Source organism: Ambystoma mexicanum, chromosome 10, assembly GCF_040938575.1.
Source record: "Ambystoma mexicanum isolate Mex_15411 chromosome 10, UKY_AmexF1_1, whole genome shotgun sequence".
In the NCBI taxonomy this organism is placed as follows: domain Eukaryota; kingdom Metazoa; phylum Chordata; class Amphibia; order Caudata; family Ambystomatidae; genus Ambystoma; species Ambystoma mexicanum.
The window spans coordinates 846388300-846403831 of record NC_090932.1 but is presented as its reverse complement, the minus strand read 5'-3'; the positions used below and the strand labels follow the sequence as shown (position 1 = coordinate 846403831).

The 15532-nt window shown below is 44.0% G+C and overlaps 1 protein-coding gene across 1 annotated transcript in view; it reads left to right on the top strand.

The window, feature by feature from the left end:
- Positions 1-15532, top strand: part of LOC138491789 (transient receptor potential cation channel subfamily V member 6-like) — a 599702-nt gene that overhangs the window by 522796 nt on the left and 61374 nt on the right. Inside the window, exon 13 of the mRNA XM_069618497.1 lies at positions 11138-11406. Coding sequence (XP_069474598.1) covers positions 11138-11406 — 269 coding nt within the window. The remainder of the gene's footprint in view (positions 1-11137; positions 11407-15532) is intronic.

The window sequence follows — 15532 nt, the reverse complement described above, 5'->3', positions numbered from 1 at the left end:
CCTAGCACTTTGGCCCCAACATGTGTATGCATTTCTGTTGCTGCACTCACCCGCCATTGTGTGCTGCATTGTCTTCTGGTTCTGCTCCGTCTTCAGATGCCCCCTCTCCTTCCTGTGCTGCCCTTCCCACTCGTGCTTGCTGTTGTCTCTGTGTATAGATGTGGATGGCCATTAAAGCTAGATGTACCCCTGCAATTGCCATTTTGTGTTCTGTGCATGGGCAATACCTCCCCTATTGCTTTTATGTCATTTCCACCCCATCATTGTAAATTATGCCGGAAATGTACGCCACAAAGAGTTGGTGGTGTAATTACTGCGTTTTATTGGCAGATACATGTACGCTGGAGGAGCGACTTTCTGACACCGGACCGTCATTATTCCATCAGCATTGTGGCGGTGCCATATTGGTGTTATGTCGGCGTATGTTATGCCAGTTTCACTGCACACGTGATAGGTGGAAATATGGCTGGCGACTGCAATACTGCTGCTATTACGATGTTTTTTCTGCAGATGTGTGATGGAAAGGCACTTTCCGCAATACTGCTGCTATTACGATGGTTTTTCTGCAGATGTGTGGTGGAAAGGCACTTTCCACCACACTCTAATTGAGCTCCTCTATGTTCTAGGGCTTGCCAGGACTCAGGGTCAGAGTTGAGCACAACACTGAACATAAAAACAGGAATTGGAGAGGACTGATATTCTAGCACGTTACACTGGGATCAACACATACAGGAAATAAAGTCTACATGCAGAACATGAGTAACAGACCTCGAAATACCACTGGACTAGCGTTAAAAATGCTTGTGGACTAAGGGCCTTCCAGGAGAACTTGGCAGCTGGGGACTGAAAACGGAAGTGGACAGAGCACTATGTAAAAGACACATGTATACAGGAACTATGCAACTTAATGGGACAGTAAGAAAAGGACTAAAAGGAGAAAAAAAACAAGGAACAAAGGATGAGATGAGAGTAATATCAAAGGGTAATAGAACATCGGGGTCCTCGGGAACCTCAGGGTCATCTTCGACTCCACACTCTCCTTCTCTCCTCACATCTCTGACGTCTCTAAGAAGTCACACTACCAACTGCACTTCCTCAGAGGTATACTTCCTTTCCTCTCCTTGCCCCAGAAGCTCACTGTCTCCAGAGCCCTGGTTCTGTCTAGACTGGACTATTGAAACAGCCTCTTTCTAAATCTGCCTGTTTCTACTCTCCGCCTCTGCAATTCATCCAGAACAGGACTGCGAGACTTGTCCTTGGCCTCAAGCCTAGGGATCATATCTCTCCAGTACTGAAATCTCTGCCCTGGCTCCCAGTGGCTGCGAAGATTAAATTCAAAACCCTCTGCATTGTCCATAAGGCCTCCTGGGGCATGGGGCCTCAATACCTTCAACTCTCTCTTCCTAAATATCTTCCTTCTCGAGCTCTTCGCTCATCCGCGTCCAACTCCCTCAGGGTCAGTCACTTCTCCAAGCAACGAGTTGGTGGTAGATCTCTTTTTTCAGCTGGGGCCTCCCTCTGGAACAGCCTCCCTGCCTCCCTGAAACTTGAGGAGAATAATCTCCGGTTCCGGAAACACCTCAAAACCTTTCTCTTTGATTCTGCTTTTTCTCCTCTCCCCTGCCGACTTCATGGCTGATACTGAAACAGCACTGGTTACCTGGCCACCCTCTGATCCGAGGCCCAGGTCCCCTGCACGGCAGTCGCACTCCTGCATTGCCTTTCTGGCAACCCCCACAATTGGGGACTGTTTTCTGTATCCCTACAGTCCCACTACCAGCATTTGACACCTGATGTCTGCACTTACTCTTGCACTTGCCACCCACTGGCCGTACTTTTACTTTTGTTATTTATTTTATTATCCCATGTACTGCACTGTCCCCTCTCCCTCCCACCCCTGCACGTCCCTCCTTCCCCTTCCCATGCACCTGCGTGATCTGAATGACACCTGGGCTAGTAGGATCATTGTCTGTCTTCACTCTGTTCCCCATCCCTTGCCTCGTCGCGCCTTGAAACACTTGTGTATAGGCACGTTATAAATGCCATCATATCATATATCAAGTAAATGAAGGGACAATGACTGAACGGCAGTGACCTATTTTGCGACTTTCCAAGTTTTACAAGACTTTAATTCAGCAGAATGACCTAAAAGAGTTACCCAGCACATCTAGAGGGGTGGGGGGGCAGCCCAGTAATGATTTATCTGTGTGATGCTCTACAGCACACATCCTCCTGGTCCCATAGGCTCCTTCGGGATAGGCCTGACTGAGCTTACAGCTAGTTTGAATCTGCAATATACCAATTTAGTGGTATTAGGGGATCTCAACTTACACTTTAATTTGCCAAGGCCTATTGAGTTTACTACTATTTTTGATAGTTTCTCGGATCTACACTTACACCAATTGATTCAAGCCCCCGCCCACTCTCATGGCAATACGCTTGATCTTATATTTGCTAAGGACGAACTGCTATGCCCTGGTCCCATCGAACCAGTGGTATGGTCTGATCATTATTTGGTATCTTGTACTTTTACACTTGTGAATCCCCCCCCCAAAATACTTCTACCAAAAACTATACTACACTCCTGGTGCTCGGTCGATGCTAAAGCTTTAAGCACCCAAATAGCTACCGACTGTGCCTCTCAGAGGCCATTATCTCTAAAATGTCTTTCCCAAACATTTCTGGCTGCCGCAGATCTGCCTGCTCCTCTTAAATTAATTCAAGGGCGTCGATTACCCCCTCAACCCTGGTTTACCGGCCACCTTAAATCCGCCTGTCTGAAACTCAGACAGCTAGAGTGGAAGTGGCTTAACAGCTATAACCCAGTACTTAGAGACTCCTACAAACTTGGACTCTCTAATTATTTGGCTGAGGTTAAGCTGGCTAAATCCTACTTTTTCTCAAAGAAAATTGAAGATGCCTTATGTCAGCCTAAAGCTCTGTTCTCCATTGTACATTCTTTAGCTTCCTCTGAATTCCTCACTTCTAGGGTTAAGCCCTCTCAAAAGCTATGTGACGATCTTGCCTCTTTCTTTATCACCAAAATTGATGGGATTCGCTCAAACATCGCTAAATCTTCTGCAATAAGGACATCAGTTGCTATTACACCTGCATCTGTCTCCTCTACTGACCAGTCAGCTAGCTGGTCCACTTTTCCTCTTTTTAGGGAAGAAGAGGTCTTAGCTGCCATCCTGAAAATTAAATCGTCATCTCCTGAGGATGCTATTCCCGTTGTTAATATGAAAAAGATAGCCCCAGATCTACTAACAGACATTACTTCGGCCATAAATGATTCATGCCAAACGGGCCTCGTCCCGCTGGAGCTCAAATCGGCCAGGGTTATTCCCCTTCTTAAGAAGCCCACACTTGACCCTACGGTCCCTGCTAATTTTTGTCCAATTTCTTTACTTCCCTTTCTGTATAAACTTCTGGAGTCTCTCATCACTCGCCTCCTGTCGTTGTTCTTGAAATCCTCTAAAATTCTTAATTCCGCTCAGGCTGGCTTTAGACCAGGGAGAGGTACGGAAAGTGTACTGGTGTCGGTACAAGACGATATGTCCAAACTTGTTGACGCAGGTGGAGTAGGTGCTCTGACTTTGTTGGACATGTCACCCGCTTTTGATACGGTCGACCATCCAATTCTGCTTTCACGTTTGGCTCAGATTGCTATGTCTGGCCAAGTTCTCGCTTGGTTTGCCTCTTTTCTCACAGATCGCACCCAAACTTTGGCCATGCCCCCTTTTCTTTCTTCTCCCTGCTCTCTTACTTGTGGTGTCCCGCAGGGTTCTTCACTCTCGCCAATTCTGTTTAACATATACATCTGGGCACTGGTCTGTCTTATCCGCTCCTACGGCCTCAATTGCTATTCTTATGCAGATGATACCCAAATCCTGATCCGCTTAGATCAAGACCAGGATAGGGTGTCGCTGTGCCTTCATGATTGCTTGAGAGCCGTAGGGGACTGGATGGACCAGAATTGGCTTAAACTCAATGGCGACAAAATAGAGGTAATGGTGGTGGGCTGCCCTCCGGACTCCTCACAGTGGACCTCACATATTTGGCCCTCCTCGCTGGGCCCGCTTCCGAGCCCAGTTGATAAAGTGAGAAATGTGGCCGTCATACTTTCTGCCACCCTCTCCGTGTCTAATCAAGTGACGGCTGTCTGTCAATCCGCCCATCACCAGATCAGGCTCCTTAAGAGGGCACTACCTATGATACCTGAAGCCCCCCCCCCCTTGTGGTGCTGCACTAGTGCTCTCACGCTTAGACTATTGTAACTACCTGTATTTGTCGCAGCCTTCTGGCTTAATACAGCGGCTACAGCGCATAAAAAATCTGGCGGCTAGGCTGGCCACAGGCACCCCTTATGGTGCCCATATCTCCCCAGTACTCCGCCAATTGCATTTGCTTCCGGTGGGTCAGCGGGTTCTTTTTAAGTCCCTGTGAATTGTGCACAGGGCGGTTCATAGCCAAGGAGCTGAGTTCTTGCAAGCAAAATTTATTCGCTATGTCCCTACACGGGCTCTGCGCTGTTCGGCCAGCAATCTTCTAGTTGTCGCTAAGTTCAACTGTGAAAGGATCGGGGACAGATCCTTCTCAATTGCTGCGGCTAGACTTTGGAACAACCTCCCCCCGACATTAAGAAGCGCCCAAAGTCATCTCGGGTTCAGAAGAGCTCTCAAGACCATCCTGTTCTCATTTTTCTTCCTGGCCACCTTTTGTGGGATTAGCTCTCTCTCCCCAGCGCCATGATGCCTCAGCGACCGTGCGCTCTATAAGTTCAACTAACATAACATAAATTCACGAGCCCATCAAACATTTACAGTAATATTCAAACAGCTGTAAACCACAAAAGTCTTATGAAACAGATAAAAGTAGACAGTTCACGAAAGAACACGACAAACTAAAAGAAGGCAAACAGGGTGGCAAAATGGACCCATCCCTCCATCTGAAGATAATGAAAGCAGAAACAGGCTGATAGAACACATCTGTCCTGAACCCACAAACGAACTATATTGCCTACGGATGGAATTTAAACCACATAAGAAAGGGTATCCATCTTATTTTGTGTTGGGGCAATACTCACCATGGACCTGGCTTCCACACGCAGCAGAGCACTATACATCTGTAGTGGTGACAGGCATAGTTAGCTGGTTACTGGGTGGATCATACCCTACAAAATAGCATTTTTCTGCCAGCCTACTATTTAGGGTAGCATAAAACCTGGGTCATGACCATCACCAATCCCTGAAATGCTTCCTTTTCAGCTGGATCTGTACTGCTTTCCCTGAACAAAAGACACCAGCAGCCTGATCCCAAAACACCTAATGCTGACACCAGTGTTTACAAATAACCAACCTATGCCAACAGTGAAGTACAAATCCTGGAATGGGCAGTCCTGCTCCTTATCCAAAACCTCACTGAAACCATTCCTCTCTTACACAATTGTCAGTCTGGTTTTCATCCTTCAAGTGTCATAGAATCAGCACCCCTGAATATAGGAGAACATGTTTCCCATCACTGAATAAGAACCAGTTGCTGCCCTCATTCTCTTTGTGCTTTATTCCATGTAGGACATTGTTGGACAGTGCAAACTCGTCATCTGCCTCCACTCAGAGAAAAGAGAGTTTTTTCATAGTGAGATATATTTAAAATGTTTCTTCTTTTCAGGTCGGGCACTGATATTCTGCCAGGTCTTCACATATGTTACTGCAGTCTTCATTTTTTTAAAGATTTTAGGATTGATGAATTTATCAACACATCACGTCAGGTCAGCTCCCTTGATGTGTGCCAGGATTGACTAACATTATTGCAAATAATTCATAGTTGAAGTTGCATGAGTTTGATGGCATGATATGCAAGAAAATCAGGGGCCTCCTATCTGTTTAAAATACTCTTTTCTTTAATACTTTTTCAGCTTCAAGAAAAATAGATTTTGACAAACCTACAACTCCAATAATACCTATACCAGGTGCTCCAGTTTAGTTTACAATGCTTTCCAGTGCAGGTTCTGAATCAGATATATAAACAGGTAGGACATTAGCATAAAGGGCTAGCTGAGTGTCCAAACATTTAGACCTGGGTTCTTCATTTCTGGGTGGTGCCTTTTGTTTCAAGTCTCCCGGGCTCCCCTGTCTCCAGCAACCAGCAATGCCACGACATGAAAATGCCAAAACACTAATGTTTCCAAACTCCTCTGCCGTACTACTCAATGTGGAGTTCCCTAACAATATTTGCTTTAATCAGGAGCTTTGTAGGAAGCTAGTTGGGTGCTGGGCTTTCCATTTCCCAGCCATGCAGTGATTTGCCAGGTTGCACTATTGGCCCATTTGCGCACAATTGGGCTATTTCTGGTCCCAATTGGGCTATTTCCTACACAGTTGGGATACTAAATTACGGGAGTGTCAGGGATGGTTGGTTTTTGGTCTATTTTGGGCTACTTTTGATGGCAGATCCGATTTCATAGTCGTATTGGTGCTGCTTCTCTTCCCCCACTGACCCACCCCATGCCCATTCTCTCTACCCTCACCCACCCCTCCCAATTACGGGCATGTGTGTTTTTTGTGTGTGGCTGTTTTAGCTAAATTCGAAGGCATATCTGTTTTTCGAGCCCTCCAGAGACTGCTTTTTAGTTTGGGCTATTAGGTGTCGCTTGCGGCATCTAGAATCTGAAACTATTGTCCTTGAAATAAGAGCTTTGGAGTGGAGAATGACTGCTTGTAATGCTTTCGAATGGAGATGACATATGAGGATGGACACATAGGGCCTCATTACGAGATGGGCAACAGCCATAGAGCTATTAGCTCCATGGCTGCCTCCCATACCATGCCCGTGTCCGGTCTCGTTCAATGGGGACTTACCGGTGTAATCCGACCCTGGTGGGACCGGTAAGTCCCCATTGAACAGACCATTCCCCATTTCCATTTGAGCCCCCATAGGGCTCAATGGGAATGGGGAAGGTGTTAATAATTGGCTCGCGACTTGCAAGCACGTTACTAGCGCCCTGGTCCCTTAGCGGGACCCGTAAGGGACGTGTGGTCAGACCACACGTTCCTTATGGTCCCCGCCATGGGACCTTGGAATAGGGCGGTAAGGGATTATCGGCACCGGTCTCCTTACCGGTGCCCGGTATCCCTTACCACCCACCTTGTAATTACCCCCGTAGTGTGTTGGTGTTGTTTGGTTATGTGTCCACCCAGTTCCCCCCATTTGTAGGTGAAACCTATGTGAATTTCCGCCCATTCCCACCCAAAGCCACACCCCTTTTGCACTCTTTCTTTGCATTTGTATTCTGCTCATGAGTTTATATTATTTGTGTATGGCTATCCACTGATTAGCACATTGCCGGCCTTTTGTTAGTGAACTAAGTTGGCAACGTTGCTGAATGGGGATGGAATTGCGGCCAGAAGAGGAACCATATATTTATTTTTTTTTTTACTTATGCAATCAACAGAATATTCTGGCTGTTTTAGATTTGATTAACATGAGATACGGAGCAGCACAAGGTGGAAACGCGCCAAGCATTTATGAGCGTGTTAGGCTTGAATGATGCCGCCGTTGGGTTTCTTGATGTTCTAAGATGGCCCCTGACGTTATGATATATGAGTCTCTTAATGACGAGTGTGTCCAGTGTTTGTGTGCACACGCACAGACGGCACGTCCCACCCTTACGTATGTGTGTCCATACAGAACATCATCTCTGTGTTTATTTCCCTCGCTTTTCCATTGTTTAATTGGTTTGACTAAATATGAAAGGTAATTAAGTTCCTGTTGTGGTAAGGGGCCCCAGCAAAGTGACTCTAACGCAGTCCACCTACGGAGTCTCAGGTTGTTCCACGGTAGGCTTTATTGTACAGTATTTACTGTACGTGTACAGTCAATCCAGTCACTGTAGTTATAAGTAATAGGAGACAGGACTGGGGAGGGGGTACAGCTACAACCATCACCGGCCAACCTCACACTCTCAGGCTCACTCCCAACTGATACCATGGAACGCTCAGACACTCAAAGGCATCCCAACATTCCATCAGGGATGACAGCAGACACTAGGAGAAAAGCATATGCTACAACATCTCCCCGCATACACCTTTCACAAACATATCAATCACATCTAAAACAGGGCGTGGCAACACAGGGTGCGGAACGTGTCCCTGCATTCTCCACCCATGCCGCCCCAGACAAGACAACAGCCAGGCCAACACTCACGCGGAACACCCAGGGGGTACATTCACTTTAGCATACACCACATCCATACCACTCAAGCACGCTGTAAACACCACGCAGAAAGGAACGTGATCACACTTCCTCCACCCATCACTCTGCATGCCTGCACAACCATCTACACCCCCTTACCGTTCACACAACACGAAAACAGGGAACATGGATAAGGACAACGCGGGAAACGTGCTCCTGGCAGCACTAAGGTGAACAGATAATTTTAGCTTAAACATAACTGAGTCTTGAGATTACCTTTGAAACGAGGAACATTCCGGAAAACTACATTCTCTCGAATTTATAAAATTGGATCCTTTACATTTGATGATTAACTTCAGCACTTTCCTGTTTTTTTCTCTTTTTTATGCTTGTAAACTAGCAACCATAATGCCATGTAGGGATTCTACCATCTCTGCAAAAATATAATGCACATATCTAACTGTCCGCTAACCATGAAGTGCTGTGGTATTTGATACCAAGACAAACTAAATAACTAAACACATATAGAATAGGCATAAACACATTGGGCCTCATTACGACCCAGGCGGTAAGTTACCGCCTGGGCCGTGACTTTACCACCATGGCGTAAACTATGTTTACGCCATGGTGGTTGGCGGACTTACCGCCCCATTCCGAGGTTGGCGGGGGCGGTAAGTCCCCAATCCCCATTTACCCTTCCCCATTCCCATTTTTGCCCCATAGGGCATAATGGGAGTGGGGAAGGCGTTAATTACGCCACCGTAAATTACGGTGGCGTAATTAACTCCATGGTCCCTTAGCGCCATGGATTTTAACACCTGCTAAAAGCAGGTGTTAAAAGCGCCATGGCGCTAAGGGACCTCGTAATTGGCGGTAAGGGGTCGGCGCAGCTAACGCTGGCGTAAACCCCTTACCGCCAGGGTCGTAATGAGGCCCATTGTCCTAATTCCTTTTTCACATTGGAGCGCTAACAACATTATTTATTTACATTGTTTGATTTTTAGTTGCGTGATTGTTTTGTCTTAGTTGCATAATTATAACGCACTTAAATACCCAGAAGTTTCTAAGCTTAGACACGGGGATCGAACCTGTGTTGCTTCGTGCGGTCTGAGCTATCCTCCCGGGATTATGTACGCGTGGGTGAATGTTGCTTTGACATCACCATTGTACAATTTGTCGCAATGCCCTGCATACTATCTATCATTCCATGGATGAGATACACATGCATATTAAACTAATCTGTTTGCAACTTCCATCACCGTGGTATCTATGGGTATAAAGCTGTCGTGTTACGCTGGGGTGCACGGCGTGATAATTCACATTGCATATGATATACTGTTTACAAGTAAAACTCAGTAACGTGAATACCACAAAACACCTTGTAAACACATTGGCCACAACACAGAACTTCCAAAGGGAGTACGAAAGACAAAGGCCAAAGAACATCATTACATGGCAGTACTCTAAGGTGACACCAGGACAGATGCTTATTTTTTACCCCCTCAACCTTTCTTGCTCAAAATTCCTCTTGCTCATCATCGATGGCACCCTCTCTCAATAGCTTCCTCCCTTGCTCTTTTCCCCTTCCCATTCTCTTGTACACATGCATCCCTTCTCCCATCCTCCTTTGAAACTTCGTACTCTGCTTGCACCCTGGTGCCTATAAATGCAAAATGCAAAGAACAGCAGTAAACACCAAAAACTATTGGGTTTGCCAATGCGTGTTTCATTGGTGTCTGAGAAATCTTTATTCCCCAGTCCACCCCTGGAGGTGGGGACTCATCACTGTGCTATTCGCCAAATTCTGCATCTGTGTTTCTGGCACTGTTTAAACTGGTTGCACACTGCCTGAGACTATGGAAAGGTGCAGGTTCATTAACACACAGGAGCCAGTGCTGCTCTTTTTGCATGGTGCAGCAGATTCCATGGAATACTGGTCTATCTGGAATAATTCAGGAGATTCCCTGAAAGGCTGGTGCCTCTGAAAGACTATGGGACATCCTCCCCTCCAGTTTTCAGCACCACCATTCTGAATTGTGTGGAAAGATTGGGGTGGAAATGTCATGCTTTCCAGCTTTAAAAGCTATTAACGTCTTTCTTTATGGGGCCAGCCTATCCACCAGCCAGATTGTGAGCATTTCTAAAATGTCTGCCACTTTTCTGATTTACAAATGTACTCTTCAGTAAATAAGAAAAGTGGTGCTGCATACTGAGAAAAGCCTTCGTTATAAATGAGAAGGTGTGCAGTAGCTGTTAACGACAACTCAGAGGTGCCATATTTGTGCTCCTTTTTTTTTACAAGCAAAATCAGGGCTTTTAGAAGGAGAATCCCCCTGCAGTGTGTGTCCTGCATTCTTGATGGTTGCTAGGGTTGTTGTCAAGCCATAAATCAAGCACATGCAAAAATGAAGCTTTGTTGACAAGCACAACATTCTCACTTTGACAGAATATGGTGGTTTTAGGAAAAGTTTTCTTCCTTCATGCAAGAACACTTTTCTGTTTTTGCATGCACCTCAGAGTGGGGCCCAAAGCCTGGGTCAACCAGATATTCTCAGTTCAGAAACCCCTGTCCCTCTGTCTACAGTCACAAATGGCAATTCATTCCTTTTTTGACAGATTCTTTGAGTAATAGTCAAAAGGTTTTTTTTTTTATAGAAATGTGTTGGAAATTGTGCATTTTAAAGAATTGTTTTTGAATAACACTTGTCAAAACTATAGCTGCACAGTGCAGTAACTCATCAAACTGACCCACATTTACCACTCAAAAAATAACCTACACTAGCCTGTTGGGCCTGTACTTCGGGCATTGCCCTGTAGGCCAGTCCGAGTCTGCCAACTTCCCACCACCAATGTTTTGATTCATTCAAGCCTAACTCTTTACAATAATATATATGTGATAGCTACTGTAAACAATTTGACTAACAATGACGTTTTCTTGTTGCAGCCTTTGATGTGCACTTCCAGGCAATAAATACAACATTATGCCCAAGCTTCAGTGACTTCCCAGTTACTATGTTCACAATGTTCCAGCTTATGATGGGCCTCATGGATCTCCCAGGGCCTCCAGAAGTTCCATTTCCAGATTTCATCATCATCCTCTACATGGTGTACATGTTCTTTGCATTCATTCTGCTTTTGAACCTGCTTATTGCACTGATGGGAGACACTCATTTCAGAGTGAACAACAAGCGGAAATCTTTGTGGAAAGCCCAGGTAAGACCTGAGGTTTTATAGTAGTAATTATTAAACCGGCTTGAGATTGTTTGGGCAAGATTGTATATCGGGCAATAGGATTGGTCAGGACCCTCCCTCATTCCTCTAATTTGTTTTGTGTCTCTGACTTAGAATGATCAAGTGTTGCTTCTTTTCCTCCTCCTTGCCCCCTCTAATTGTTTGATTATTTTCCCGGACATGGACCAAATTCTCAAAGCCCCAGTCCACTACTTTGAGGTGAAGAGGATTCATGCCGAACAGTGCACAGCTCTGTTTTCGACCTCCAGCTTCATGTAAGGTCTCTGCGTTTGTCGGAAAGAGCTATTGTATAATATGACTAGAAAAAAGTATGAATGCATGCCCCAGGGCCTCCATGTTGTGACAATAGATATGTGTGTGAACTACAAGTGCAGCAGCAGTGCTTTGAGTGCCATGTGCCAATATCCCTTTATGCACGCTCCGCCCCGGTGGTGTAGTTGTGAGTGAAGCCTCCTTAGCCTCTATGTCTGACCAAGAGCCAGAGCTACAAGGTGGTATAGCAGTTAGTGTGTTTTGCCTGTAAGTTTCTCTGATATATGGTGGACATTTATTCTGTCTCCTCTCACCTGATGTCTCTGAGACTACTTGGCACAGGAGATTGAGAAAAGGAGAGGGTCCCTGGAAGATCCTCTTTATGCCTGTTCCTGGAAACCTTTCACTGCACCTGTGTGAGCTCCCAGCTCAAGAGTACCCCAATCCTCACAGATAGTTTCTCAACTGTGACTATCACAGCAGGTGAGGTCTGGGAGAATTTGGGATTTTACTTATTCAGACTGATGAACTAGTGGCCGTACCAGTTCTAATATATCACAGCACTTTTTCCCTATACTGTTAAGTTGGCAGAAAAACAGTTCATGAAAGACATCACCATGAATGACAAGAATACCAACTACAAGATATTGAAGCCCTAAATGCAAGTTGCCATTACACTGTGTAGTGCTGTTGGCAACAGGAATTTACTGGAACCTAGAACCAGTTCACAATAAACCCTGATGAAGGCTGGATCGAATATAAATTTAAAAAAATAGATTAGTAGCAGAAACGAGTTATCCATTTATCTTCAAGATGGATGATATGTTTTATTTACTCCACAAAAAGCCATTAATAACTGTAGCAGTTGCTTGTTACATCTGAGTGAGACAAATAACATAGTTCCACTATTCTGATATCAAACACCCAATCAAACCTTCCTCACCTATCACCACAAGGCCCACCATGAAGTTATTTGGGTAAGTATTTCACAGGACAATTGTTTCAAGTTCACATCAGCAAAAATCAGAGCCTAAATTAAGCAACACTTCTGAGTGCACCTTGATGGTGCATACTGTTCTGGCTGGCCTTTAACCTTTAACTGTAAGAAATGGCAACTAATAGGTTAAGTGCATGTAATTAGATGAAATTGTACTGCACAAGCGTGCCTAGACGCATATTAAAACAGACCATGCCAGAAACGCAAATCTACCAACAGGATCCAGAACTTCATCACTGCAGGCCAATATCACCCCCAGGGAAACAGACAGATGAAAAGGAGGAAAAGTTGAATAACGGAAAGCACCCAGATGAAGGCAGCAGCACACAAGGACTGTAAAGAAGCTGTGTGCACGAGAGTCCTGGTCTTTTCTCTTGAGAGGCAGACCGTAAGAGACCCAGCTTACACTTAAATGGGTCATGCAAAGAATATCCGTTCAGCAACAACCAAAGCAACTGATCCATGACTGCATGAGCCTACAGCAACAAAAAAGGAAAGATTCACACCAATAGGATATCCATACAATCCCACTGTCTAAAAAAAGAGACCAGGGGGACTGTCAGTCTACACAAAAGGATAAACATAGCCTAACAGTGCATCCACACAAGTAGAACAGCTGTACCAGAACACAGTGATTATCATGGCCGGAACAGCCTTGAGCATAGAAAGAATCAAAGTGTATCAACGACCTGCTGAAACAGGAGAAGGGAAAGCCCTGATCAAATAAACAGTGAGGTAGAGTACTGGTCACGCAACCACTCAATTTCTTCAACAGGACCTTTTTCTTTATTGCGTTTTTGTTTTTTAAAGCAAAACCTTTCACACATCATAAAATGTATATAATTATAAGAAGAGACAAATGTCATCAATTTTAATCAATAAAAAGTAAAACATAATAAAGTGCACGTAATATTTTTTAAACAAATGTGGTAATTAGTCTTAAAAAGATTGAAAGCATGTCTAAATGTTTGCCAGTCTAAATGTTTGCCAGTACTAAGAGAATGTGGAACTCGTAGATCAGTCTATTCATAACTAACCCATTCGCACACACAAGTACAACACTTTAAATATTTAGAGCAAAATCTAAAGCACAGGTCACAAGTTCAATAAAATAGGCCTAGTAAAAAGATTCTGCGCTTCACCAAGTTGTTAATAACATCTGTAAGGTGCCTGTTAAGAATAGAGTTAAGTATACAGCATATAGCAATAAACAAAAAGATCAATATCAAGAAAAAAAGCATATTTAGAATCTACAAGGGGCTAGAATAAGGGATACATTTTCTCCATGCATCATCCTGGCCCACAAAACCTCTCCTGAATCTGAAAAGGGTAGATATACAAATGTACTAAAATGGCTGGATCTCTGTACCATGGTCTTATTGAATAGATTGTACGATGCTTTAACTACTCTATTTCGTTTTTGTCACCACACCATCTAGAGATTCTTTTATCTTTGATACCCAATCCAGGCCACAAACAATCAAGGATTGATAATTGGTGCAGTTTAAATCTGATATACCAGCTGCTCAATTTGTTACATGGGCACAAATAAAGTTATTTTGATGAGATTAACGTTTTTCTAATAAATATTGAGTATTCCGAAAAGCAGGGATACAAATTTACTTTGTCAATAGTCAAGCACCAATCTCTGACATCGGGGTTCAAGTCCTAAAAAAATAAGCGGGGGACTCTGACTTATGCAATGGGACATAACGTCAAAGGCAGTGAAGGTAAATTGAAAGAAATGTGCATATTAGTCTTTTTCCCAACTCAAGGAAGTGCACAGGACAAGTAGGCATTTGCCAAGATAGCATGTTTGCTTAAAACATTTCTTGCTAAATAGAAAAGGTACAGGACTTTTGTCTTTGAATGTGCAAGAAAACGTTTCCCATATAGCAAAGAGTCACTAGGAGTCCTATACAAGTATCCGTTTAGAGACTCTTGTGAAATCACGGCTTGGTTTCTTGTCTCTTAAGCGCATGACCTGTCTTCCAATCCCGGACACTCCTCTCTTTATAAAGTGGAGACAGCCCTTTCAAATTTGAAAACATTTGAATTTGAAAAAAGTGGTCAGACAAGGTCCACCAGCGAGTTCCCTCGATTTGAGCCCTGTCTGTCAGAGTTTCTTCTTATTTTTTGTAGGATTTACAGCCAATTCATTCATATCTGTACCCATGTCAGACAAAAATGAGTCTCTAGAGGACAGATACCATTATACAATTATAGAGAGAGTCTACTTTACATTCATGTAAGATCCTTTATAAAGTCCTCAAATAAACTAGACAAAGGGGGATCATGTTTCTTAACATATAGAGATAGCATTTTCCAAAGAAGTAATGTTTGACGAGATATAAGTCCCAACTCATGGTGCAAAATACAATTCGGAAAAGATCATGCTAATCCTAGGACCCTTTTCCACATCATCCCCTCCATGGCATTTAAAAATGGGGCAAAGATGGGTGCTAACCTTGCTCTTAAATTCAGATAGATTTTTTTTTAGAATAGTTTGTTGTATGGTGAAACCCAGATATTTAAGAGAAGAAAACTCTCCAATTTCGACTTCTGTCAGCCAAAAAGTTGTTTTCTATTGTTTCAGATCTCAATACTGACAAATTCCTTCATAGGCCAATTGTGGCTAAGTCAAAGAAAAGCAAGTCGTCTGCAAAAACAAGCCAGTGTAGTTTCAAAGAGCCCAATTGTACCGGAAATGAATTTATAGATTCCCACACGTTCTTAATATCTGAAATGTACAGATCAAAACATAGTGGAGCAAGGATGCATCCCTGTCTGAGACCAATGAAGGTATCGATAGAAGACTGTCCGCACTTAATCTAATCC